General features: G+C 45.9%; 1 protein-coding gene across 1 annotated transcript in view; it reads right to left on the bottom strand.

Moving 5' to 3' along the window:
* Nucleotides 1-25,712, bottom strand: part of LOC144694013 (rho guanine nucleotide exchange factor 26-like) — a 210,022-nt gene that overhangs the window by 12,273 nt on the left and 172,037 nt on the right. The window contains exon 12 of the mRNA XM_078564337.1: nucleotides 13,745-13,954. Within this exon, the coding sequence (XP_078420463.1) occupies nucleotides 13,745-13,954 (210 nt within the window). The remainder of the gene's footprint in view (nucleotides 1-13,744; nucleotides 13,955-25,712) is intronic.

The raw sequence follows: 25,712 nt of genomic DNA, 5'->3' as shown, positions 1-25,712 counted from the left end.
AGACGCTGTCAGACCTGCTGAGTTTTTCCAGCTATTTTTGTTTTTGTTTCAGATTTCCAGCATCCGCGGTATTTTGCTTTGATTATATTGTTATGATCTGTAATGCACTGTGCAACATGGTCACGGCAGTAGATTCAATAGTAGCTTTCAGAATTAAATTGGATAGATACTTGAAAAGGAAAAAAAAAATGCAGGGCTCTGGGGCTAGAATAATTGGAAAGCTCTTTCAAAGGGATGGCAAAAGCACGATGGAGCGAATGGCCTCATTTTGTGTTGTATGATTCCACCAATGAAATTGTTCCTGCGGGCAAGTAAGAATGTTATGGTAATATGCCGATCTTTCAAGAACAGGCAAGTTCGCTTCAGTATCCTGGGCCATTATTTATCACACAAACAGATTATCTGGTCCATTATCACCAGGCTGTTTGTGGGAGTTTGCTGTGTGTGAGCTGGATGCATGTTTCCTTTTTATATCAGTGACGGTAATTAAACGGTCATAAAGCACATTGGGAAGCCTTGAAGTTATGAAAGGCTCTGTAAGAAATCCATTTTCTTTGTGGTCTTATGAATACTTTATACAGATTTGTCGTTCAATTTTGACTTGTGAGCACACAAGGATCAATAGGTTATATATTTGACTGGGAAGTAATCCTCTCTTTGTTCCTCCTGCTTGCGCAACAGCCAAAAGAACCATGGGCAAGGAGTGTGTGGATGAAATGACGGACACCCCCTGCCGTTCACGGTCAGTTTATGGCATGACTAGTTACATATTAGACAGACAAACGTGGGAACAGCAGTGTAGTTAACTCGCTACCCAAGACCTGGGCTGCAAGGTGCAATCACTAATGTATTAACACACACACACACGCATCGATATACACAGGACATTTTCTGACAGTATCTCAGCTACTGCCTTGTGCTGGGCAACGTGTGAAGCTAATTCAGTGTTAACGTGTGATTTGGTCACACATACACTGAGAGTGTATTATAGGTTCAGTGCTGCGTAACATAAAAGCTGACATTGTGAAGCCAAGGCATTGTACTGAGATGGCTGAATGAATTATTTGAGCTCCCCTGTCATTTCTGGGCTCTGAGCCATTTTTCATTCACTTATTTCCACAGGAGACTCTCCCTGCTGAGGGACTGAGTGCACATTCTGTCACGCTATGTATCAAAAGGAAAGGGCTTAGCACTTGGAGCTCGCTGGGAAGATGCAGGCTACTTTGGCACCTTGTCTCCTCACTCTCTTTATTAATTGCTAACAGCACTGTCACATTGAAGCCGTTATAAAGATGGCCCCCTTTTGTGCTCGCTCAAAATTCTGCATTAAAATGTCAACCCCAATATTTTCCACTCCTCTTATTCTCTTCAGTGCCTTTCATGACTTCAAGACATCCAAAAGCACTTCACAGTCAATGACTAATGTGGCAGCCAATTTGTGCACAGCAAGATCCCAGAAACAGCAACTTCATAATGATCAGATAAGCTACTGCAGTGATTTGGTTGAGAGATAAATATTCTCCCCTGGTCTCTGAAGAGATTGGACAAACTCCACCTGCCCTTCTTCCACACAGTGCCATGGAATTGGAGCCTTTTAAGTCCATCCGAGAGGGCAGACGGTGCCCTGGACTTTGCGTCCCACTGAAACGACTGCACTTCTGACAGTGCAGCGCTCCCTCAGTGCCTCGCTGGATTGTGCGGCTAGCTTACATGCACAGGTCCCGGGAGTGGGGTTTGAAAATATCCTCCGACTCACAGGTGAGAGTGCCAGCCATTGTGCCAAGATAGTTACTTAAACTATAATGTAAAATAGATAATTCAGTGTTCTTATCAGTTTTGTTCTATTGCAGCTGGTGCCGAAACTGGGACTATACCCAATGTCAGCAGAACGGTAAGTATAATTTAAGGAGGGGTGCTGGCCTGCATTTTAGATGAAACGCTTTGGGCTACACCCTCTCATTGGCCCTCACGCACTGATTACAACATCCTCATTATTATAAGGCACTTTATGGCGCATGAAGGACTTTGGCTGTGTCGATAAGGAGAAACTGTTTCTAATGGAAGGAGGGTCGGTGAGCAGGGGTCATGGATTTAAGGGAATTGGCAAGAAGAACCAGAGCAAGAGTTGAGGAGAATGTTTTGAATCTGAAAGGATGGTGGCAGCAGATGCAACAGGAAGCTTTCAAATCGGAACTGGACAAATACTTGATGGGAAGAATATTTGCAGGGCTCTGGGGAAGAAAAGGGGAATGGGACTGATTGGATAGCTCTACAAATGAGCCAGTAAAGGCACATTGGGCTGAATGCTCTGCTTCTGTGTTGCATCATTCTGTGATCCTATGTGTAGGAAGAAATGGATTTGTCTTTTGACATCCAATATAGGTTTCCAGAAATCCCACTGTGTATGTCTGGACCAAGCCCTGGACTGGATGCTGAGTGTAAGTCGCTGAGAGGCATTCAGAATTCTCTGTGTTGGTGTGAGCTGAGAGCTTGCATGACCTCATTAAAAAACAGCAATCATTCCTTGTTGGGTCACATCTGTGTTTGCACAATTTGGAAACAATTTAACTGTCCTTGGAGACCAGTCTACTTTGACGATCTGAAACCCAGAAGTGTATATGAGAGTTTAATAAAACCACAAAATCATAAGGAACCAGCAGAGGGAGGGCAGAACAGAAAAGGTTGAGGGGGTGACCTGATACAGGTCTTTAAGATCATGAAAGCATTTTAAAAAATTCCTTTTACGTTATGTGGGCATCGCTGGCTAGACCAGCATTTATTGCCTATCCCCAGTTGCCCTTGAGAAGGTGGTGGTGAGCTGCCTTCTTGAGCTGCTGCAGTCCATGTGGTGTAGGTACACGCACAGTACTGTTAGGGAGGGAGTTCCAGGATTTTGACCCAGCAACAGTGAAGGAACGGCGATATATTTCCAAGTCAGGATGGCGTGTGACTTGGAGGGGAACTTCCAGGTAGTGGTGTTCCCATTTATCTGCTGCCCTTGTCCGTCTAGAGGTTGTGAGTTTGGAAGGTGCTACCTAAGGAGCCTTGGTGAGTTTGTGCAGTGCATCTTGTAGATGGTACACACTGCTACTACTGTTTGTCAGTGGTGGAGGGAGTGAATGTTTGTGGATGGGGTGCCAATCAAGCGGGCTGCATTGTCCTGGATGGTGTCAAGCTTCTTGAGTGTTGTGGGGGCTGCACTCATCCAGGCAACTAGGATGGACGTAGAGATGTTTCCACCTTCAGGAACCCACCAGAACTAGAGCTCATAAATATAAGATAGTAAATCCCCTAGAGAATCCAGGAAAAACTTCTTTACCAAGAGTGTGGTCAGGATCTAGGACTTGGTGCCACATCATGTGCTTGAAGCAAATAGCACAGTATCATTTAAGAGGAAGTTAGATAAGCACGCTGGGGAGAAAGGAATAGGAGGATATGCCAATTCAGTTAAGAGAAGTAGAATAGCAGGAAGCTTCTGCGGAGCATGAATAAAGGCACAAGACAAGTTGGGCCAAATGGCTGTAAATTCCATGAACGGCTTTGGCAGCTTTTGATAGAAATTCCTCTTTGGAGCCCGAGCATCAGAGCTCGGTGAGTTTTGTCGCAAAACCGACAGGAGTTGGCCAGTGGCCTGGCTTCTGCCCACCAAGCTGACACCAATAAAGCTTACATATTGTGAGCAGAAAAATTTCTTTGCCAAATTAACTGCCAACAATAATTCCTTCCTTGGCTTGCCAAAACACAGTTCATTAATCACCAAGCACATCACCCCCCCCCGGCCTCCACCACCCCCCGTCCCGGGTTCCAGCTTCCCTCAGTCTGAGCTAAGTTGGCTTGTGGGTGTTCATTGGCAAGCAAACTCACAGGATGGGGCAGTAAACAGTTCCACCCCTCAGTACTTCACTGGAAGCTGCGGTCTGGATCCTTGAGCTGTGCTCCTCTAACTCAGAAGCAAGAGTGTAGCCCGTTGAGCCACATCTCGCAGCTCACCCCGGCCGGCAGGTTTGCATAGGTGAGGCGATGCAGAATCACAGGTTAGTGTGACACCCGCTGATCAAACATGAAACAAGCAGGATGTTTTCCCTCAGTCCAGGAGAAACTGGGAAAAATTTATTCACATCACTACCGTTTTTCCGGACGTAGCGATTTCCGGGCTGTGAGGTCCTTGACCAATGTGGGCCTCTGATGTGACTATCACCTTGTTGGTCTTTGGCTGCTTATAGGTCTCCTTGGCAGCCACCTGAAAGCATGGGAAGAAAGATCCTGCACTAGATTCAAGCCTCCTCTACGGTATTCGTCAGAAACGAGGCAGAGAATGTGCAGGCCAGGAGCTCTTGGTTAAGAAGCAGGGGCCTAACCTTAAAGGGATTGCCAGAGGCCAAGGTAACAGGCAAGTAAATGTATTCTAACTTCCCGTTAAGAGGGAGTTGGGGAGGGAGAGCGCAAGAGTCAGTTCCCCTGGTTGCATGGCGAGCTGCCTCTAGACACTGGGCATCCCCTAGCATCTCACTGCACACCCTGATCATTGAGATGAGGCCTGAGGGTCAATTTGCAGAGGGTCCTTGGTCTTATTTCTTCAGGGGCTACCCAATTTTGGCCCTACCGGTTAAAACCTGGAGCACCATTACTGGTGAACGTGTACATGAGGTGCTGTCAGATTAACGATTTCTCAATGAGAGCTTCAAGGTCTTCATGTGCCGAGTGCTGCTCTAATATCTGCGATCAGTTGGACGGCACCAAAGGCCAGTTTCAACTGGGCTGCACAATATTAGTAATACAACTCAGAAAATTGCTCTGCACACTGTGTAACAAAGCTGTTTTAAAAAAGGGGAAACTCATGCTAACAAATTCATTGCTCATTTCAGAAGGCCCAATTTCACCCCCAAGGGCACAGTCTGAATTCATCCCTTCATTGCTTCATAAATGAACTGTTTCAACTAGTGATTAAACATGAAGGGTTTTCTCTTGCGTGTCAATGAGTGTCCCTGTCTTTTCTAGTGAAGTCAAAATTAAACGGGATGTCTCAGTTTCCATGGCACCGCAGCAAACAGTTGGATATTGTTGCTTGGTGTCGGAGGCCTCCCTCCAAGCCAGCAAATGGCTGCCCTCAGGAAATTGGGAGCATCCACAACAAAATGTTCATTTCCTGTGCTGATGAAATGATAAGAATCTCAGCATTGTGGGAACCGAATACTGGAGTACTGTTCTGCTTCAGCTAGATGTCTGGATGTTCTCACTAAAGCAACAGAACAACTTGTCCAAGGCAGCAACCCAACACCACCCTAACTTGCCTGAAGATCACTCAAATCCAGTGTACACACCCCCTGATGGGTGTAAGTGAAGCCTGTGCTGAACCAAGTACACAGGGCTTTTATTTATTGTTCTTGATGCAAACAAAATGTACCAGTGAATTATTTTTATCATTCATTCTCAGGATATTGGGGTTGGTGGCAAGGCCAGCGTTTGTTGCCCATTCCTAATTGCTCTTGATGGTGGTGAGCAGCCTTCTTTGACCACTGCATTATGTAGAATTACACAGAATTGTGTAAGTGGAGCAACAGGCTGTTCAATCCAACTTAGCCCATGCCGGTGTTTATACTCCACACAAGCTTCCTCTCATCCTACTATATCTCACCCTGTCAGCAGTGAGTATGGTGATGGTCCTCCCAAAGTGTTGTCAGGTGGGGAGTTGCAAGATTTTGACTCAATGTCGGTGAAGGAATAACCAATATATGGCCAAATTGGGGTAGCGTATGCAACTTGGAAGTGGCGGTATACCCACCCACCTGCTGCCCTTGATCCCGCTAGGCATCAGAGGCGTAGGTGAATTACAAAATATTGGCGGTTATTCAGAAATTAGACTGTCATCCCGTGACTGAGATAGGAAGAGCAGCAAAACTATTACCGGAATTGGGCTCCCCATCTCTGTGACCACCCCCAGTTCTATAACCCTCCGAGATGTCCACTCTCCTCCAATTCTGGCCTCTAATGCATCCCAATTTTAACTGCTCCACCATAGGCGGCCACGCCTTCAGCTGCCTAAGCTCTGGAATTCCCGCCATAATCCTCTCCACTCTTTCTCTCTCGCTCCCTCTCTTCAAACTACTCCTTAAAACCTATCTCTTTGACCAAGCTTTTGGTCACCTGCCCACTCTATGTGGCTTGGTGTCAAGTTTTGTTTCACAATGCTGCTGCCAAGCATCATGGGATGTTTTCCTATGTTAAAGGTGCTGTATCACACTCTGAGCTTGTTTGAGTTCTGAACAGGAATCCCTTGTCGCTGATGTGCACTCTTTACTGACAGTATGTCGGTCTGGCTTCATTTCCATTATATTCCACTCCTGGTTTTTGGCATCCAAAGCCTTTGACACATTAGGCATATGCTGTAATGGCATTTACAGTGCAGCTCACATGCTGCTGAATCCACTAACAGCTGATCTGATTACCCTATGCCCAAGAACTGCCAGTTTTTATTCTGTAAGTGTAACTTGGTGCCTGATGATGGATTTTGGACCCGCTGGCTCCCTCAGTTTTTACAACAGCTTATTTTGCAACCCCCAAACTACAGAAGAACGACAGGCTAGTGGATTTGTTCTCCGAATCCAGCATTTTCAATTAGTTCTAATTAATTCTACCCATACTCTGGAGAGGAGACATTGACACTATAAAATGTGCTTGGATTCAGCACGAGAACTCTCACTGTATGTCCCCTCACCATTAGACAACCTTCATTTTAACCCTTCCACAAATATTGGTAGAAAATCATATATATATATGTAAATCACAATATCCTAGATAAATTTATCCATTGACTTTCCTTTTGTGCCTTTAAAGAGGGTCCTGAGCAACTCGCAAAGTCCTGGGCTCAGGGTCAATGAGCCACATTTTGCTGTCAAAATAACAGTAAGGCTAATGGCGGTCCTCATTATTTAAACCGACAACAACTCCAGGCGAGGGGTAGGTGCGAGGTCAAACACCGATATCCCAAATTTGATGTCTGAGGTGCTTTGTGTAAACAGTATCTCTCTGTCTGCTGCACTGTTGAAATGTGTTGCAGGGTGTCAAGCTGCTGTATTGCACAAAAGGTTTGAACCAAACTCAGTCTTGTCACTTCAAGTGTAAGTTCCCCTTAAACTATGGGGAGAATTTTCCGGAAGGCAAGCGGGGGTGGGGCCCGCTTGCCGCGCCTCATTTGGATTTTCAGTTCGGCGGGTGCGCAGCCAATTCGGCTGCACGCCCACCAAACTGTCAAAGGCCTATTAAGACCTGTTAAAAACTAATTAATATAATTAAATGAGCTGCCTGAACAACCTTAAGGTCAGCGGGGGGGCAGGCGAAGAACCCAGACGGCCTTCGCATTTTTCATCCACAGGCGGGATGAGGTTTCGTGAAGTGTTTAAAAATCCAAAAAAAAAATTATTTTAAAAATTCATTGACGTGTCACAGCTCATGTGACATGAGGGGACATGTTTTAAAAGTTTTTAATTACTTTATTCAGATGTTTAAAACTTAAACAAATCTCCCTGAGATTTCTGCGCTCTTTCACGCGCATGCGCGAAACAGCGCAGGCCCAGACTCAGGGAATCCCCCTCCCCCCGCCTGCACAGGGAGCGCTCAGTGCTTCCAGGTGAGCTTCACGCTGGGCGGGACTTAATTGGCCCGCCTACGTAAAATGGCGGCGCAGACCCGATTGGGGGCGCCGATTGGGTTCGTGCTCCTCCCCCTCACCCCCGCACAACTCCCCGACAGGGGGAAAATTCAGCCCTATGTGATAGTAATTAATCACTGCCAATCAACCTACCTGGCACTGAAAATGAACTATTACGAGTGTGGAGTCTTATTCCTTCACATATTAATTGTTGTTGGAGATTTTAAAAATGCAAAATTTTGAATTTCTTTCCTAACTTTTCCTTTCTGTCTCTTTTGCTCTCTATTAATTCAAATGTTTCTTTCCCTCTTTATCTCTCTTTTTATACTTGATTTGACCTTGAATTCATCCATTTTTTGTTACTGTTCCTTCTTAGTCCTTGCCCGGTTTAATTCCACAATCCTTTAATCAAAATTGGTTAAGGGCACAAACAATTGTTTGTCCTGTTCACTGAAGTTCTCGATATCTGGTTTTCCTCCAACAACTCCCCATGCAATAAATTTAAAACTCTAGTGGCAGGCCCTGTCAGGTCCTTTGGCAGCAAAATCTGGCCCGATATTTTTGCTGTGAATCCTTGAGTTGAACTTGTATAGTGTGGTCTGAGTATGTGCAGTGTACCTAATCCCCCAGGATGAGTTATTACAATTGCTGGTACTGATGAGACATCCTAACACTTTCTGCTCAAACTTTTTCCCAAGATTACTTGAACTAAAGCTTGCAAGTAAATTTCAAAATCTTTATATTCTGGTGTATTTTTACTATTTTTTGTGGGGATGTGTGGAAAAACAAAACTGTTGCCGTGTTACAATGCAGGTCAATGCAGTCTTGATTAACAGTACCTCGTCTTTTGGCTGGGCACTTTAAAGCCCTCTGGACTCAAAACTAAGTTTAGCTTCTACCCTCTGCCCCCATTTGTTTTGTTTTTCTTTGCTGGTTTGGTTGTTATTTCTCTCATCTACTTCTTATTCCTTTTATTTTACTTTTGGGCAGCAGCCATTCAGGATATTGCCATTCACACCTCTTCTAGTCACCCACTTTTGTTTCTTTACTTGTTCCATTCCCACTCTTTTGCCTTTGCGCCACGAAGCCTTTTGTTATTTAATCCTTCCTACCCTCCAACCTACCACAGACCTTGCCATATTATCCTTTCTGCCCTGTCCCCTTTCGCTTGCTCAAAACCTATTACATTTCTAACTTTTCCCGGGTTCTGATGAAAGATCGCAGCTCTGAAACGTGAACTCTTTGCATTTTCTGTTTTCACTCCAGATTTCCAGCATCAGCTTACGCGTCAGCTGATCACATGTCTGATTCTAGCTTTTGGTTTGTGTTTCATAAACTCCTGAGGGTGCACTAAGCACAAAGAGAGAAAATTAAAGATTTTCCATATTACATTTGTTATTTTTTCAAATAGCTGAATTTTGACGCACAACAGTCTATAATCATAGTGCCTGATTTTCAACTTTTTCATTGAGAGTTGAATTACCTGATGTATCTGATGCAGAGGTAGACACATGCACACCTTTCTCACTTAAGAATAAGAAAAAACTCATTTTGAAACATATTAAAAAATTGATTATTGGAAGTGCTAAAATCTATCATGCTTTGTTGAGATTAATTCCTTAGATTTCCTTATAGCTTATATAAATAGTGATTATTTTTATTCTTTCATGGGATGTGGGCATCGCTGATTGGACCAGCATTTGTTGCCCATCCCTAATTGCCCTTGAGCTGAATGAATGGCTTGCTAGGCCATTTCAGAGAGCAGTTAAGGGTCAACCACATTGCTGTGGGTCTGGAGTCATGTGTAGGCCAGACCAGGTAAGGATGACAGATTTCCTTTCTTAAAGGACACTAGTGAACCAGATGGGTTTTTACACCAATCGATGAGATTTGTCACAGTCACCATTACTGAGACTAGCTTTAGATACTAGATTTATTAATTGAACTTGCATTCCATCAGCTGCCATGAACATTAGCCTGGACCACTGGATTAATAGTCCAGTACCACTGCTCCACCTTATCCCCCAAAAGCTGGGCTGAGAGGGACATGGAGATACCTGTCCAACATGTAAATAGCATCCTGAAACTCCTGTGCTTCTGTCTCGGTCCTCAATCCGGACAGACACAGGTATCATGGAGATCAATGCTGTAATACGGGGCACACTAGCTGAAATAAGGGAACTGAAAAGCTAACCAACCGCTTGTTGTATTTGTCACAACTCGAGGGGACAGTTGCGAGCAGCACCTTGAATATGAAGTGCCAAGATTTATACCTTGCCTTGCCCTGTACAGGCTGTTAAATCACGTGCCCATTGCATCACCTTCCCCATTTCACACCCAATTTCACTTTGGAACTTCTTTCAGTTCTGATGAAAAGTCATCGTTCTCTCTCTCCACTGTGTGTGTTGTGAGTTTCCAGCATTTCCTCGTATTAATCACAGCATCACCTTGTCTGGTTAATTACCTGATTGAACAATCTTTCTGACAGGCACCTCAGAACTGGCTTTAAACTGATGCTCTCCTATTAACTTGGGATAGTTAAAAATTTTCACACTTTTAACGAAGAGCACGTGAAATAGCACAATTTTATCAGCTACAATCGCACAAAAATTTGTTACAACTCACAAGTTAATACAAAACAACTGATGCAATTGGATAGATACTTGAAGGGAAAACAACTTGCAGGGCTATGGGGAATGGATACTCTTTCAAAGAATGGACATGGCACGATGGACCCAAGGGCCTCCTATTATGCTGTAAGATTATATGATTCTATGAATAACGGGCGCTGTAGCTGGTCATTTCTACAGCGGCTAGAACTAGGGGTCATAGATTCAGGATAAGGGGTCAACCATTTAGGACTGAGATGAGGAGAAAGTTCTTCACCCAGAGGACTGTGAATCCTTGACAATCTCCACCTCAGAGAGGTGTGGCTCAGCCGATGAAGACATTCAAGACTGACATCGATAGATTTTGGGCACTAAGGGAATCAAAGGATATGGGGATAGGATGGGTGGAGTTGAAGTCGAAGATCAGCCATGGTCTCATTGATTGGCAGAATAGGTTCAAGGGACCTACTGCTGCTCCTATTTCTTATGTGTTTTATGTTGATTTACGCTCTTGGCCTTACTATCCACTTTGGTGTCAAACACGACACCCTCATGCCCACCACTGAAACAAGTACAAGAAGTTCGGATTCTGCTGTGACATGTGTGTCTTTTTCCTTCCACAACCCTGACCATAAAACTGAAGTCCATCTAAGACTCAAATACATTTCCATCTCAGTGAGCTAGTACTTGTGTTAGAAGCAAGAGACTTCTTGACTCATTTTGATCTAGCCTCCAACCTCCCTCAATATCATAAAGTATCACAAAGCATTTACAGCACAGAGATAGGCCATTTGGCCCAACTGGTCCTTGTCAGCATTTGTGCCACATGTGAGCCGCTACACGCTATCTTTATGTAATCCCATCAACATGACCTTTTATTCCTTTATCCCTTGTGTGCTTAACTAACTTTCCTTTCTAATCCCATTCCAGGAATTCAGCACAGAAATCCAGGCTGACACTCCGAGTGAAGTACTGAGGGAGCGCTGCACTGTCAGAGGTGCTGTCTTTCAGGTGCGATGTTAAACCGAGGCCCCGGCTGCCTTCTCACATGGGTGTAAAAGATCCCATGACACTAATCCAAAGAAGAACAAGGAGTTATCCCTGCTAAGATAAAAGCAAAATACTGCGGATGCTGGAAATCTGCAATAAAAACAGAAAATGCTGGAAAAACTCAGCAGGTTTGGCAGCATCTGTGGAGAGCGAAAAAGACTTAACGTTTCGAGTCCCTATGACTAGTTCAGAGCTTTGAAATAGAGTCGTACAGACTCAAATCGTTAACTCTGTTTCTCTCTCCACAGATGCTGCCAGACCTGCTGAGCTTTTCCGGTATTTTCTGAGTTATCCCTGCCCAAAATTTATCATCCCTCAATTGACATCACAAAAAGAGATTATTTGGTCATTATCACATGGTTGTTGTGGGAGCTTGCTGTGCACAAATTTGCATTTCCTACATTACAACAGTCACTACATGCCAAAAGGACTTCCTTGGCAGGAAAGTGGTATGAGATGTCTGGTAGTTGTGAATGGAAGTCTTTTTTTCCCTTCATCTTTGTCAATCTCTCCTTTGCTCCCACCTATCGCTGACTTCTATCCAGCTTCACCTGCTCCACCCCCTTAAACAGTATAAATTCCATCACATTTCTACTTCTCTTGAGCTCTGAAGAAAAGTCATACGGACTCGAAACGTTAACTCTGTCTTTCTTGCCACAGATGCTGCCAGACCGGCTGAGTTTTTCCAGCATTTTCTGTTTTTGTTTCAGATTTCCAGCATCTGCAGTATTTTTCTTTTATCTTTTTTTTCTCTCCTTGAGTTGTTTCTGTGATAGCTCACAGGGGTCGTAGTGTTCAGAATCCAATGTGTTGCTCCCCTCACCTTCTCTACGTTAAATTTGCAGCAAATAGCTGGCTGGCTTTGAGTTGCTTCCTCGCAAAAAGTAACTGGGGGGAAAAGATTGGGTTTTCTTGTCGTGTTTGGGTAGCACGAATTGAGGCAAACGTAGGAAGCAGTGTAACTGCAATACTCATACACAGAATACCACTTTTATTGGACAACACTATTACGGTCATTGCTCCTGCATGTCCTTCTTGTTCCAAACTCTAAATGGAAGTACAGCCCTGTGTGTCTTCCAGTCTGCCAGCATTGTCACTGTGCTAAAATAATGGCAGCACACCATTGTCCCTAACTCACTCTTTACAAGATTTCAAACCTGTGGAATTTCTTTAACCTCCTTCAACTTTCGCTTCCTCTTACAATCGTTTCAAACACCAAGTGGGATCGGAAACCTGACACCGAGGTGAATTTCAGGTTCTGACCCCGCCTGCAGTTGCAAGTCCAGCCCCATATGTCTTCTCGTCCAATCGGGGCAGGCTCATCAATCCGATGGGGTGCAGGCTGGGACTGGGGCAGTTCACCTGACAGGGGTTTGGAAAATCAGTGGGACCTGTTCCTGTGGGGATCCCGTCTTGTCCTTGGATTACAGAATAGAATCATTTTAGGAGGAGACCATTCAACCCAACCATGCCCATTCTGGCTCTTTGAAAGAGTCCAATTTATCTTATTCTCTCTGCTCTTTCCCCAGGGTCCTGCAAATTTTTACTTTTCACGTGTATATCCTGCAACCGCTTGACAGTTACCATTCAATCTATTTCCATCACCCCTTTAGGTGTTGCATTCCAGAACATAACAACTCACTGTCCAAAAGAAATGTCTCCTCACCTCCCCTTTGGTTCTTTTGTCACTTTACCTTAAATCTGTATCCTCTGGTTACCGACCTTCCCTGCTAATCTTTTGTTTTATGATGGCAGCGGGTGAGGTGGAAGGCCAAAGGCCTTAGAGACAATGGGTCTCCTAATGACCTTCATGTGCCAAGTAGGTGTGTTGGGGCAGAGAGGACAAACAGAGCACCTCAGAATTACAATTTTAAAGGGTTAGAGCAGAACTCTCATTGGCTGAGGGTTGCCGAGGCTTCAGAGAAGGTGCCAAATCCTGGCAAATTGATCCAACTGGAGTCAACGATATCTAGGCTTCTTCTGTCCTTCGCTAGAAAGGGACATTGCGTCTCCTGTTAATGGAGCGGTTGATTGAGGCAACTTCTACAGTGAACCAGCCCCACAACTCGGTGACAGAAGTGGTGGCCATCAGTAGCCGGGGGCCAAGCTTGCGCAAGGTGAGTGAGCCCATCAGCATTGCCTTTGTAACCGCAGTGCTGTGTCCTGCACTACAGCTTGCATTGTGATAGCGTCTTTATCACAGTAAAACGCACCCCCACCCCTCTCCCAACACAGGATTCTTCACAGAAGCGTAGTTGAACAAATATGACACTGAGCCAATTGAGGAAATATCAGGGCAGATGATCAAAAGATTGGTCAAGGAAGAAGGTTTTAAAAAAAGCCTCTTAGGGCTGGAGGAGGTGGGGATGGGGAGAGATGAGCGTGGCCTTGAAGGATGAGGAAGTTATAAACTAAAATCCAGAGGGAATGTACTCACGGTGACTCTGCTCCAAACACCATCACCACCTTCTCTCCAGCGTGGTTATTGAGCATGGTGAGCCGAAAGAGGTGGTTGATGGAGCTCTGCCGCGAATATAACATGCCAGACGCAGTCTTCATGGGAGATAGGTTTAGTTCCTCAGCCTCACAGGGCTCAACCTGTAGAAGATCCCTCATGGCGTAATCCGTCACACTGTAACTGTCCTCGCTGGAACACCAGAATATATTTAAAAATCATTAAGATGCAAAAATCAAAGCATAAAATACAATTTCTCCCTCACCGCCGCCCCGCCCACCCCATCATTCTCATTTCCTACAGGTCCTGAATCCCATTGAGATAGAAATTCATAGCAGCCAGTAGTCTCTCTGATGCAACAGTTCTATTTAGTTCCCAGTTTCATTCATTTGGCAAGACTCCCCTCTCTGACTGAGATGCTCGTGGATTCACACCTCATCTCAGGGTTTTAGATCAGGGCTGAAAGGGTTAAATGATGAGGTCAGGTTGCCTAGATTAGGGTTGGGTGTACAAGATTAAAGGGTAATCTAACTGAGATGTTTAAGGTGATTAAAGGAATTGATAGGGTAGATAGATGGGAACTATTTCTTCTGGTGGGCAAGTCTAGAACAAGAGGGCATAAGCTTAAAATTACAGCTACATCGTTGATGACGGGCAGCACTTCTTCACACAATGGCTAGTACAATCTAGAACTATCGCCCCAAAAGGCCATTGAGGCTGGGGAGCAATTGAAAATTTCAAAACTGAGGCGATAGTTTTTTTCGTTAGACAAGGATGTTGAAGATTGCAGAACCAAGGTGGGTGGGTGGAGTTAAGATGCAACTCAGCCATGATCCAAATGAATGGGGGAGCAGGATCAAGGGGCTGAATGCCTCATTCTGTTTCTATGATGAAAGGTCACGACCTGAAACATTAACTCTGTTTCGCTCTTCATAGGTGCTGCCAGACCTGCCGAGCATTTCCAGCATTTTCTGTTCTTATTTCCTCCTGTTCCTGTGTGGTCAGGCTGAAAACACCTGCGCAGTACTGAAGTCACAGTCAGCTTTGTTTGGATGAGGCCCCGTCTATCTCTCCCTGTGCTAAAAATCTGAAGGCAGATTGTGTAGGGGGTGTCCTCCAACTAAAATGTTGGCGAGTCCCCAGCACAAACTCTATTCCCAAGACAGGGACCATATCCATCTACCTGGTCACTGTCTAGGGCAAAGCCAGAGCGTGCACAACCTTGCTGTCCTGTTTGACCCTAACAGCACTGCCGATGTACCTAAACTACAGGACTGCAATGGTTGAAGACAGTGGCTCATCACCACTGTCTAAAGAGCAATTATGGTGGACAAAATAGGTTGGGCTCACCAGTGATGCCCACATCCCTTGTAAAATAATTTTAAAAGGTGAGCTTCCAACTCCTTGTCCACAGCATCACCAGCACTGCTTACTTCCACCTCCATAACATTGGCCATCTCTACCCATCTCAGCTCATCCGCTGCAAAAACCCTCACCCAGGCCTTTGTTACCTCGAGCCTTGATTCTTGCAATGCACTCCTGGCTTGGCTCCCACCTTGCACCCTCTGTTAACTTGAGCTCATCCAAAACTTTGCCACCTGTATCCTAACTCTCACCAAATCCCAATCACCCATTGCCCCAGCTCGCTGATCTAGATTGGGTCTCTGTCCTGCAAGACCTCGATCTTAAAATTCTCGTCCTTATTTTCAAACCCCTTCATGTCCTCACCCCTCCCAATCTCCAGTCTTACAACCTTGAGATTCCAAGAGCAGAGCAGAGGCTGGGAATTCTGAGGCTCCTGACTCCCCAAAGCCTGTCTATCATCTACAAGGCACAGGTCAGGAGTGTGATGATGGAATATTGTCCACTTGCCGATGAGCGCTGATCATTTGCAAATTGTGGGACCTTGCTATGTGAAAATGACCATGCTGACCTACATAATGAGAGTAAGCACACCCCAGGAGTAATTCACAGGCTGTGAAACCCTTTGGAATGTCCCAAGAATGTGAAAATGGCTACATAAATGTCATGTCTTCCTTTTTTAACCTCTAATGGAGAGAGCTAGTGGAACTGGGAGACCCAGCTGTCATCAGTTGTATGACTCAACTTCACAATCAAATAGATTTAAAATTAAATGGATTGGGAAGCTCAATCCTGACTGCAAGGTCGGGAAACATTGTACATGTACTACAATTACACATATTGTGTATACTGCCTGTTATACTTCCTATATTACAATATATCGACACTTCAAAAAACACTTCACTGGCTGGGAAGCACTTGGGACATCCTGAGGTAGTGAAAGGTGTTATATGAGTGCAAGTTGCTGTTATTGATTTTATAGATTCTTAAAATTTCATAATTTAATTTTACCCCAAGTTCCTCAGGGTAGTGTCCTAGGCACAACCATCTTCAGCTGCTTCATCAATGACCTTCCTTCCATCATAATGTCAGAAGTGGGGATGTTCACTGATGATTGCATAATGATCAGCACCATTCATGATTCCTCAGATACTGAAGCAGTCCATGTCCAAATGCAGCAAGACCTGGACAATATCCAGGCTTGGGCTGACAAGTGGCAAGTAACATTTGCACCACACAAGTGCCAGGCAATGACCATCTTCAACAAGAGAGAATCCAACCATCACCTCATGACATTCTTAGGCATCAGCATCACTGAATCCCCCACTATCATCATCCTGGGGGTCACCATTGACCAGAAACTGAACTGGACCAACCATATAAATACTGTGGCTACAAGAGCAGGTCAGAGGCTGGGAATTAGGAGGCAAGTAATTCACCTCCTGACTCCTCAAAGTCTGTCCAAGATCTACAAGGAACAAGTCAGGAGTATGATGGATTACTCTCGACTTGCTGGATGAGTGCAGCTCCGTCAACAGTCAAGAAGCTTGACACCATTCAGGACAGGGCAGCCCGCTTGATTAGCACCCCATCCACAAGCATTTACTCCCTCCACCACCGACGCACAGTAGCAACAGTGTGTACCATCTACAAGATACACTGCAGGAACTCATCAAGGCTCCTTAGACAGCACCTCCCAAACCCATGACCACTACCATCTAAATGGACAAGGGCAGCAGATACATGGGAAGACAACCACCTGGGTGTTCCTCTTTAAGCCACACATCATCCTGACTTGGGAATATGTCGCCGTTCCTTCACTGTCACTGGGTCAAAATCCTGGAACTCCCTCCCTAACAGCACTGTGGATGTACCTACACCACATGGACTGCAGCGGTTCAGGAAGGCAGCTCACCACCACCTTCTCAAGGGCAATTAGGGATGGGCAATAAATGCTGGCCTAGCCAGTGACGCCCACATCTCACGAATGTATTTAAAAAATAATTCTGATGAAGGGTCATTCGGACTCGAAAGGTTAACCGTATCCCTCTCCGCAAATGCTGTCAGACCTGCTCAGTTTTTCCAGGTATTTTTGTTTTTGTTCTAGATTTCCAGCATCCGCAGTATTTTGCTTTTATTTTTAAAAATAATTTATTCTTTCCTGGGATGTGAGTGACACCAGCAAGGCCAGCATTTGTTGCCCATCCCCAATTACCCTTGAACTGAATGACTTGCTGGGCCATTTCAGAGGGGAGTTACCAGTCAACCACATAACTGTGGGTCTGGAGTCACATGTAGGCCAGACAGGTAAGGACAGCAGATTTCCTTCCCTAAAGAGCGTTAGTGAACTAAATGAGTTTTTACAACAATTGATAATAGTTTCATGGTCACCATTAACCGAGGCTAGGTTTCAATTTCCAAATTATTTCCTGAATTCCACCAGCTGACATGGTGGGGTTTGAGCATTAGCCTGGGTGTCTGGATTACTAGGCCTATTACTATTACTACTACTATTACTAAATGACATCACCACTGTGCCACCGTCTCCCTATAGGTGCTGATGGAGCTGTTAGTTTTGTGTACTGCATTTGCCTTTGCTGTAGAAACCAAACTGCACCCAATTCATTTTACTTGGGGCCATCAGAAAGAAGGGTTCTTTTTCAAACGTACACATTCTGGTTTAAATATGGGCCGAGGTTCCAGCTGAGATATGATTGTTCCACCCACACCACTCACCCCGACCATGAACTGGCATGGAGCATTTCGCAAACAAGACACCACTGTTTAAAAAAAAGTGCAACCTTCATTCAGCTATTCTCACATGTAGTTGCAACCCTTCAGCGATTCCTCTGTATATGCAAGTTGTCTGAATTAAAGGAGCTGTTGAATGCATGGTAAAAGACAAACATTGCCACAGCGATAACAAGATCTCAACAACATCATTAATTCTCTTTCTGCCATTGATCTCAGGCAAGTGCTGGAATTTCCCAGAGACAAAGACAACTCCAAGAGAACAATGCACACAGACTTACCATCCGCCACCCATCCCAACCCCCTACTGCAAGCTGTTTTCAATCAACACAGGTCTGTTTATGCTCTGCAATCCTTAAATCGTTGTTAATTGGTCAAAGGGGCCCGATTACAGGCGCCAAGGATTTGGCAGGGGACTGAGATTAGAGCTGCAGCACTCTCAGTAGGAAACTACACTGAATTACAAAGAATTTTACAGCACCATTCGGCCCGACAGGATTGTGCTGGCGTTTATGTTCCACACCAGCCATTCTTACTTCCCGCTCTTACCTCATCTCACCCTATCAGGTTACCCTTCTATTTTAAAAATACCTGGAAAAACTCAGCAAGTCTGGCAGCATCTGCAGAGAGGAACACAGTTAACGTTTCGAGTCCGTATGACCCTTCAACAGAACTAAGTAAAAATAGAAGAGAGGTGAAATATGAGCTGGTTTAAGGGGGGCGGGGTGTGGGTGGGACAGGTAGGGCTGGATAGAGGGCCAGTGATAGGTGGAGATAGCCAAAAGATGTCATAGACAAAAGGACAAAGAGGTGTTGAAGGTGGTGATATTATCTAAGGAATATGCTAATTAAGGGTAGAAAGCAGGACAAGCAAGGTACAGATAGCCCTGGTGGGGGTGGGGTGGGGTGAAGGGTAGGGATCGAAATAGGCTACAAGGTAGAGATAAAACAATGGATGGAAATACATTTAAAAATAATGGAAATAGGTGGGAAAAGAAAAATCTATATAAATTATTGGTAAAAAAAGGGGGATCGGAAAGGGGGTGGAGATGGAGGAGAGAGTCCATGATCTAAAATTGTTGATCTCAATATTCAGTCCGGAAGGCTGTAAAGTGCCTAGTCGGAAGTTGAGGTGCTGTTCCTCCAGTTTGCGTTGAGCTTCACTGGAACAATGCAGCAGGCCAAGGACGGACATGTGGGCATGAAAGCAGGGTGGAGTGTTGAAATGGCAAGCGACAGGGAGGTCTGGGTCATGCTTGCGGTCAGACCGAAGGTGTTCCGCAAAGCGGTCACCCAGTCTGCGTTTGGTCTCTCCAATGTAGAGGAAACTGCATTGGGAGCAACGAATGCAGTAGACTAAATTGAGGGAAGTGCAAGTGAGATGCTGCTTCACTTGAATGGAGTGTTTGGGCCCTTGGACGGTGAGGAGAGGGGAAGTAAAGGGGCAGGTGTTGCACCTTCTGCGGTTGCATGGGAAGGTGCCATGGGAGGGGGTTGAGGTGTAGGGGGTGATGGAGGAGTGGACCAGGGTGTCCCGGAGGGAATGATCCCTGCGGAATGCCGCCAGGGGGGTGAACGGAAGATGTGTTTGGTGGTGGCATCATGCCGGAGTTGGCGTAAATGGCGGAGGATGATCCTTTGAATGCGGAGGCTGGTAGGGTGATAATTGAGGACAAGGGGGACCCTATCATGGTTTTGGAAGGGAGGGGAAGGTGTGAGGGCGGATGCGTGGGAGATGGGCCGGACACGGTTGAGGGCCCTGTCAACCACTGTGGGTGGAAAACCTCGGTTAAGGAAGAAGGAAGACATGTCAGAGGAACTGTTTTTGAAAGTGGCATCATCAGAACAGATGCGACGGAGGCGAAGGAACTGAGAAAATGGGATGGAGTCCTCACAGGAAGCGGGGTGTGAGGAGCTGTAGTCGAGGTAGCTGTGGGAGTCGGTAGGCTTGTAATGAATATTGGTGGACCAGAAATTGAGACAGAGAGGTCAAGGAAGGGAAGTGTCAGTGATGGTCCATGTTGAAATGATGGGGCGGTGGAAATTGGAAGCAAAATTAATACATTTTTCCAGGTCCAAGCATTTCTGGTTGAAGGTGGTTGAAAATACTTCAGCCTTGGCTTTTGCACTGATATACTGGGGTCCCCAATCATTGAGGATGTGGATACTTGTGGAGCCTCTTCCTCCTATTTGTTGTTTAATTGTCCACCACCATTCATGACTGGAGGTGGCTGGATTGCAGAGCTTAGACCTGATCTGTTGGTTGCGTAATCATTTAGCTCTGTCTATCAGTTGCTACTTCCATTGTAGTCCTGCGATGTAGCTTCACCAGGTTGGCACCTCATTTTTAAGTATTCCTGGTGCTGCTCCTGGCATGCCCTCCTGCACTCTTCATTGAACCATGGTTGATCCCCTGCCTTGATGGTAATGGTAGAGTGGGGGATATGCCGGGCCATGAGGTTACAGATTGTGTTCAAGTACAATTCTGCTGCTGCTGTTGGCCCACAGAGTCTCATGGATGCCCAGTCTTGAGTGGCTAGATCTGTTTGAAAGCCATCCCATTTAGCACGGTGGTAGTGCCACACATTATGGAGGATATACTCAGTGTGGAGGCAGGACTTCACCTTCACAAAGACTGTGCAGTGGTTACTTCAACCAATACTGTCATGGACAGATGCAACTGCAACAAGTAGATTGGTGAGGACCAGGTCAAGTAGCTATTTCTCCCTGTTGATTCCCTCACCACCTGCCGTAGACCCAGTCTAGCAGCTATGTCATTTAGGACTCGGCCAGCTCGGTCAGTAGTGGTGTTACTGAGCCACACTTGGAGATGGACATCGAAGTCCCCGACCTACAGTACATTCTGCGACCTTGCCACCCTCAGTGCTTCCTCCAAGTCGTGTTCAACATGGAGGAGCACTGATTCATAAACGGGGGGTGGCGGGGGGATGCGGAACAGGTGGTAATAAGCAGGAGGTTTCCTTGCCCATGTTTGACCTGATGCCATGAGATATCATGGGTCCACAGTGAATGTTGAGGACTCCCAGGGCAATTTCCTCCTGACAGTTGCACAGGGTATACCCAGGGATGGTGATGATGGTGTCTGGGACATTGTCTGTAAGGTATGATTCCATGAGTATGACTTTATCCGGCTGTTGCTCGACTAATCTGAGGCACAGCTCTCCCAATTTTGGCACAAGTCTACATTGCTGGGAGTGGCATCACTGTTCCCTGTGCCAACGTCAAATTCAGGTGGTCCATCCAGTTTTATTCCTTTCTGACTTTTCTGTCGCGGTCTGGTACAACTGACTGGCTTGCTAGGCCATTCCAGAGGGCAGTTAAGAGTCATCCACATTCTTGTGGGTCTGGAGTCACACGTGGCCAGATGTGGTAAGGAGGGTAGATTCCCTCCCTAAAGAACGACAGTGAAACCTGATGGGTTTTTATGACAATCAAGGGTGGTTTTCTGGCACCGTTACTCAGAATCGCCTTTATTTCCAGATTTTTATTCATCAATTGAATCACATCCTTGTTTTCAAATCTGTCCATGGCCTTGTCCCTCTCTCTCTCTGTAATTTCCTCCAGCTTCACAACGCTCTGAGATATCTGCACTCATCCAATTCTGACCTCTTGTGGATCCCCAATTTTAATCTCTACCATTGGTGGCTGTGCTATCCGCTGCCTGGGTAATAAACTCTAGATTTTGCTCCCTAAATCCCTCCTGCTCTCTCTCTCTCTCTCTCTCCTCTTTTAAGAGTCTCCCTAAAACCAACATCTTTGACTAAACGTTCAGTCATCTGTCCTAATATCTCCTGTGGTTTGTTTTGTTTGAGGCACCTCGGGATGTTTTGCTACCCTAAAGGTATCATCGAAATGAAAGTTGTCAGTCTGGTTAGGCCCCAGGATGGGAAGCCAGCAGAGCTTGGAGGAGTCAAAAGTGAAGAGAGGCTAAAGAATGCAGGAACTCTCAGTAAGACTTGCAGAGGAAGATCATTTTATCTTTCAATGGGCACCTCCCCGAGTTGTCTCTTCACCCACTGCGAGAGGCTTCTGAAACCAAAACTAATCTCCGTCCAACGACCTCTCGTCTGTAACGCAGCCAGGGTCAATGAGGTCAGTGTAGATTCAGGGAGATGTGCCACCCCACTGGGAAACATTCCCCAACGAGAGGGAACCTGCCCCAAACTCAGTTTTGCCGATAGCTGACAGAAGAACCAGAGAGGAAGATGAGGAAATTTGTTTTTCATTGGAATATGCGGCCTGAAAGCAGATTCAATGATAACTTTCAAAATACTTAAAAAAAGAAAAAAATGCAGGGGCTTTGGGGAAAGAACGGAGGGAGGTGGGGGGGAGGGAGACAAATTCGATTGAAAGAGCCAAAACAAACAGGGTATTTTTTGCTGTTGTAAAGCTTGGTATAATCTTGATCACTATTCATCCTTGGCTTGTAATGGCTGTGCTTAGTGCTGAAAACCAAACTAACCTGTTTCAAATTAATCCTTTCAGTTCTATTGAGACTGTATATAGTTTCTGACGAGAATGCCTCTAGGATGTTTACCAAGACTTTTGTCTCTCTACATTCTTTGGGTGGAATCATCCCAGATTTGCATTAAGTGTGGTAGCCAGCAGGAAAAATAATGTTTTACCTGCTGGCCGCAATGGTGGCTTCTCACGCCGTATCCTCTCAATCCTGCCTCATTGATCACAAATTCCCGGGAAACACGCTGTTTCGATGGCGGGCGGGCTCTCGTTTGCCCGCCAAGCTATCACCTCGCCGCTTCGTCACGCCGGACGCCATATTTAAAGCACAGCCGCACGCACATCTCTCAGTGCTTCCAACCCAGGACTGCTACACAGATAGGATGGCGCCGAAAGGCAAAAAGACTGCAGCCCCCTCCGACCCGGTTTAGTCATGCCGGTGTGAGCAGACACTATGGTTTAGTGACGTGTCCTTCAAATGCCTTTTGGACGTTGTGGAGAGCCGCCATGATGTCCTCTACCCCCTACTCAGGCCGGAGGAGGGGCAGCGGCATCACCAAACCAGCATAGGCTGCGGTGGTCAGTGTCAACGCCCTGCAAGAGAGGACAGCCACCCAGTGCCGCAAGAGGATGAACGATCTCCTCTGTTCTGCCAGGGTAAGTCACTCTTCTCATCACTCTCAACTCACACACTCACAAACCCATCGCACATTCACAGGGCTCTCACTCACTGCCAGTTCAAGGGACATCACCATTCACTCTCACACTCACCGACATTCTCCTCATCCTGTCCATGGGACCACTCACCACCCACACGTGCCAGGCATACTTATCATCTGGCCTGGCAGGTGTCCTGCTTACAGTCTCTCCATCTCTATTCATGCAGGACAAGCTGGCACACAACAAGAGAGAGAGGTCACAGTCCGGTGGAGGACTGCCTGAAATCAAGGTCCTCATGGACTTTGAAAACAGAGCCATCCACTGGCAAGGGAAGGCCATTCCTGTGCTGATGGTGAGGTCGATGGTGCTCTACCAAGTGAAGATCCAGCAGTACAACATCCATCATATATGCAGGTCTATTACAATGAGGTTCCCGATGTCTGATGGTGGGAAATGCGGCCCTCCATCGACGGGCTGAGCGGACGGTCGCAAACTGGTTTCACGATGTTGTGAAACTGGTTTTGGCCTTTTCGCCATTGTTTCCGCTCACACCGGCATGACGCCTGGTGCCATTGGGCAGGGAAAATTCCACCCTTTGTTTATTTGTGTGTGTGTGTGTGTGTTGTGATGCTTTGTTCAAGGATGTTCTCAAAGCATCCCTGAAGAAGTCAAGCATCCCCTCAGGCCTCATGGGAGACCCTGGCTTCTAACTGACCAAAGTGGAGAAGGTTCATTCAAAACCGTACCGAACACATCGAAAGGTTTTGTTGGGAATGAGCAGAAGTGAAGTGGAGGTGTTGTCAGAAGGAGCGCACACACCTCCAAATGACCCATCTATCGAACCCTTCAAGCACCATCTGCCCTGTCTGTGACACTCTGAATTGGACCTATCAGCCATCTCAGAACCCATTGAACTGCAATGAAAGCAAGTCATCCTCATTCCCGAGGGACTGCCTCGAAGAAGAGGTGAGTAATGAAAATAATTTTCTGACTGCGTGGCAGCTATTTAAACAGGCTGGCTGCACTATTGTGGCATTGCTCGTGGATGGTATAGGCCCCTTGGAGCAGCACATGTGATTTAACTGGTAAGAGCCATCCTCATCTGGCCTGTTTCTGTAAGTAGTGGAGTGCTGCAAGGATCAATGCTGGAGCCTCAGGTATTTACAATCAATGTTAATGGCTTAGACAAAGAGGTCAACAGTAATGTAGCCAAGTTCGTTGATGATACAAAACTAGGTGGGAATGTAAGCTGTGAGGAGGACACAAAGAGACTGCCAAAAGATACAGGCAGGTTTGAGTGAGTGGGCAACATAGTAATAGAAGGAGCGTAATATGGGCAAATATGAGGATTTGTTATTACTTTGTTATTACTTTGGTACTAAGATTAAAAAGTTGTTTATGTTTTAAAAGGCATGAAAGTTTTAAGTGTAGATATTCAGAGGGACTTGGGCACTCACACAAGAGACACAAAGTTAGCATGCAGGTACAGGAAGCAATTAGGAAGGCAAATAGCATATTGGCCTTAATTTCAGGGAGATTGGAGTACAAGAATAAGGAAGCCTTGCTACAAATATACAGTAAGATTCTGCTTTAAGTCATTCCACTTTCACTTCGGTGGTATAATGGGGCCCGTATTGGTATTTAGCATTGGGGGGTTTTGTTTTAAACTCATTTCGTGTCAGCTCTGACATAGGGTCGCGTGATCTGATTGGTGCCATTTTGCAGCGACCTTGCCCGCTCCCTGACCCTTCCTCTCACCGATCCTCCAGCGTGTGGCCTCTCCCGTTCCCTGACCCTTGCCCTTGCCGACTGTCCTGGTCACAGCTGACCCTTGGCTAATGGCCTCTCCTGCTCCCTGGCCCTCCTAGCTGCTGCTGACCTCTCTCTTGCCACCTCTCCAGCTTGCGGCTTACCTCCTGCAAGTTGAAGCTGCTCTTCCTGCCTCTCACTGCTCATTTCCAGAGCCCTCGCTCAGAGTGAGGCTTCGGGAGACGGAAGCGGCGAGCGGGAGAGACGGGGAATAGGAGATTTGGGTGAGAGGGAGAGTTTGGAGAGGGGAAGGGTCAGGAAGCAGGGTGTGTAGCAAGCCAGTGGTTCAATGAGCAGGATTGGCAGGGACCATGAAGGTTGAGGCGTGGGAGAGGCAGCAAGTGGGAGGGTAGGCGAGCAGGTTCGGCAGCGAGCAGGGGGATAAGTAGAATGAGTTTACATATTTCCTTTATTTCAAAGTTTATTTTATTTTGAAAGTAATTTATTTTACCAGTATAGGAATTTAGCAAAGTAAAGTATTTCAGCTTATAGGATATAATGTTTTAATGATGAGAAAAGTCTTACAGAGCCTAAATCTCTACCCCAGAGGGTTGTAGTATTTTTTTTGTCCATTGGATGTGGGCATCACTGGCTAGGCCAGCATTAATTGCCCATCCCTAACTCATTTAAGAGTCAACCACATTGCTGTGGGTCTGGAGTCACATGGCTAGATCAAGTAAGGACAACAGGTTTCCTTCCCTAAAGGGGCATTAGTGAACCAGAAGGGTTTTAACAGCAATCAGCAGTGGTTTCATGGAATTTATTAGACTTTAATTCCAGAATTTTATTGAATTCAAATTCTACCATCTGCTGTGGCAGGGTTTGAACCTGGGATCCCCAGAGCATTACCCTATCACTGGATTTCTAGTCCAGCAACAATACCACTACG

This window comes from Cetorhinus maximus, chromosome 19 (genome assembly GCF_964194155.1).
Source record: "Cetorhinus maximus chromosome 19, sCetMax3.hap1.1, whole genome shotgun sequence".
In the NCBI taxonomy this organism is placed as follows: domain Eukaryota; kingdom Metazoa; phylum Chordata; class Chondrichthyes; order Lamniformes; family Cetorhinidae; genus Cetorhinus; species Cetorhinus maximus.
The sequence above is the reverse complement of the archived record's forward strand: the minus strand, read 5'-3'. Positions and strand labels throughout refer to the sequence as shown.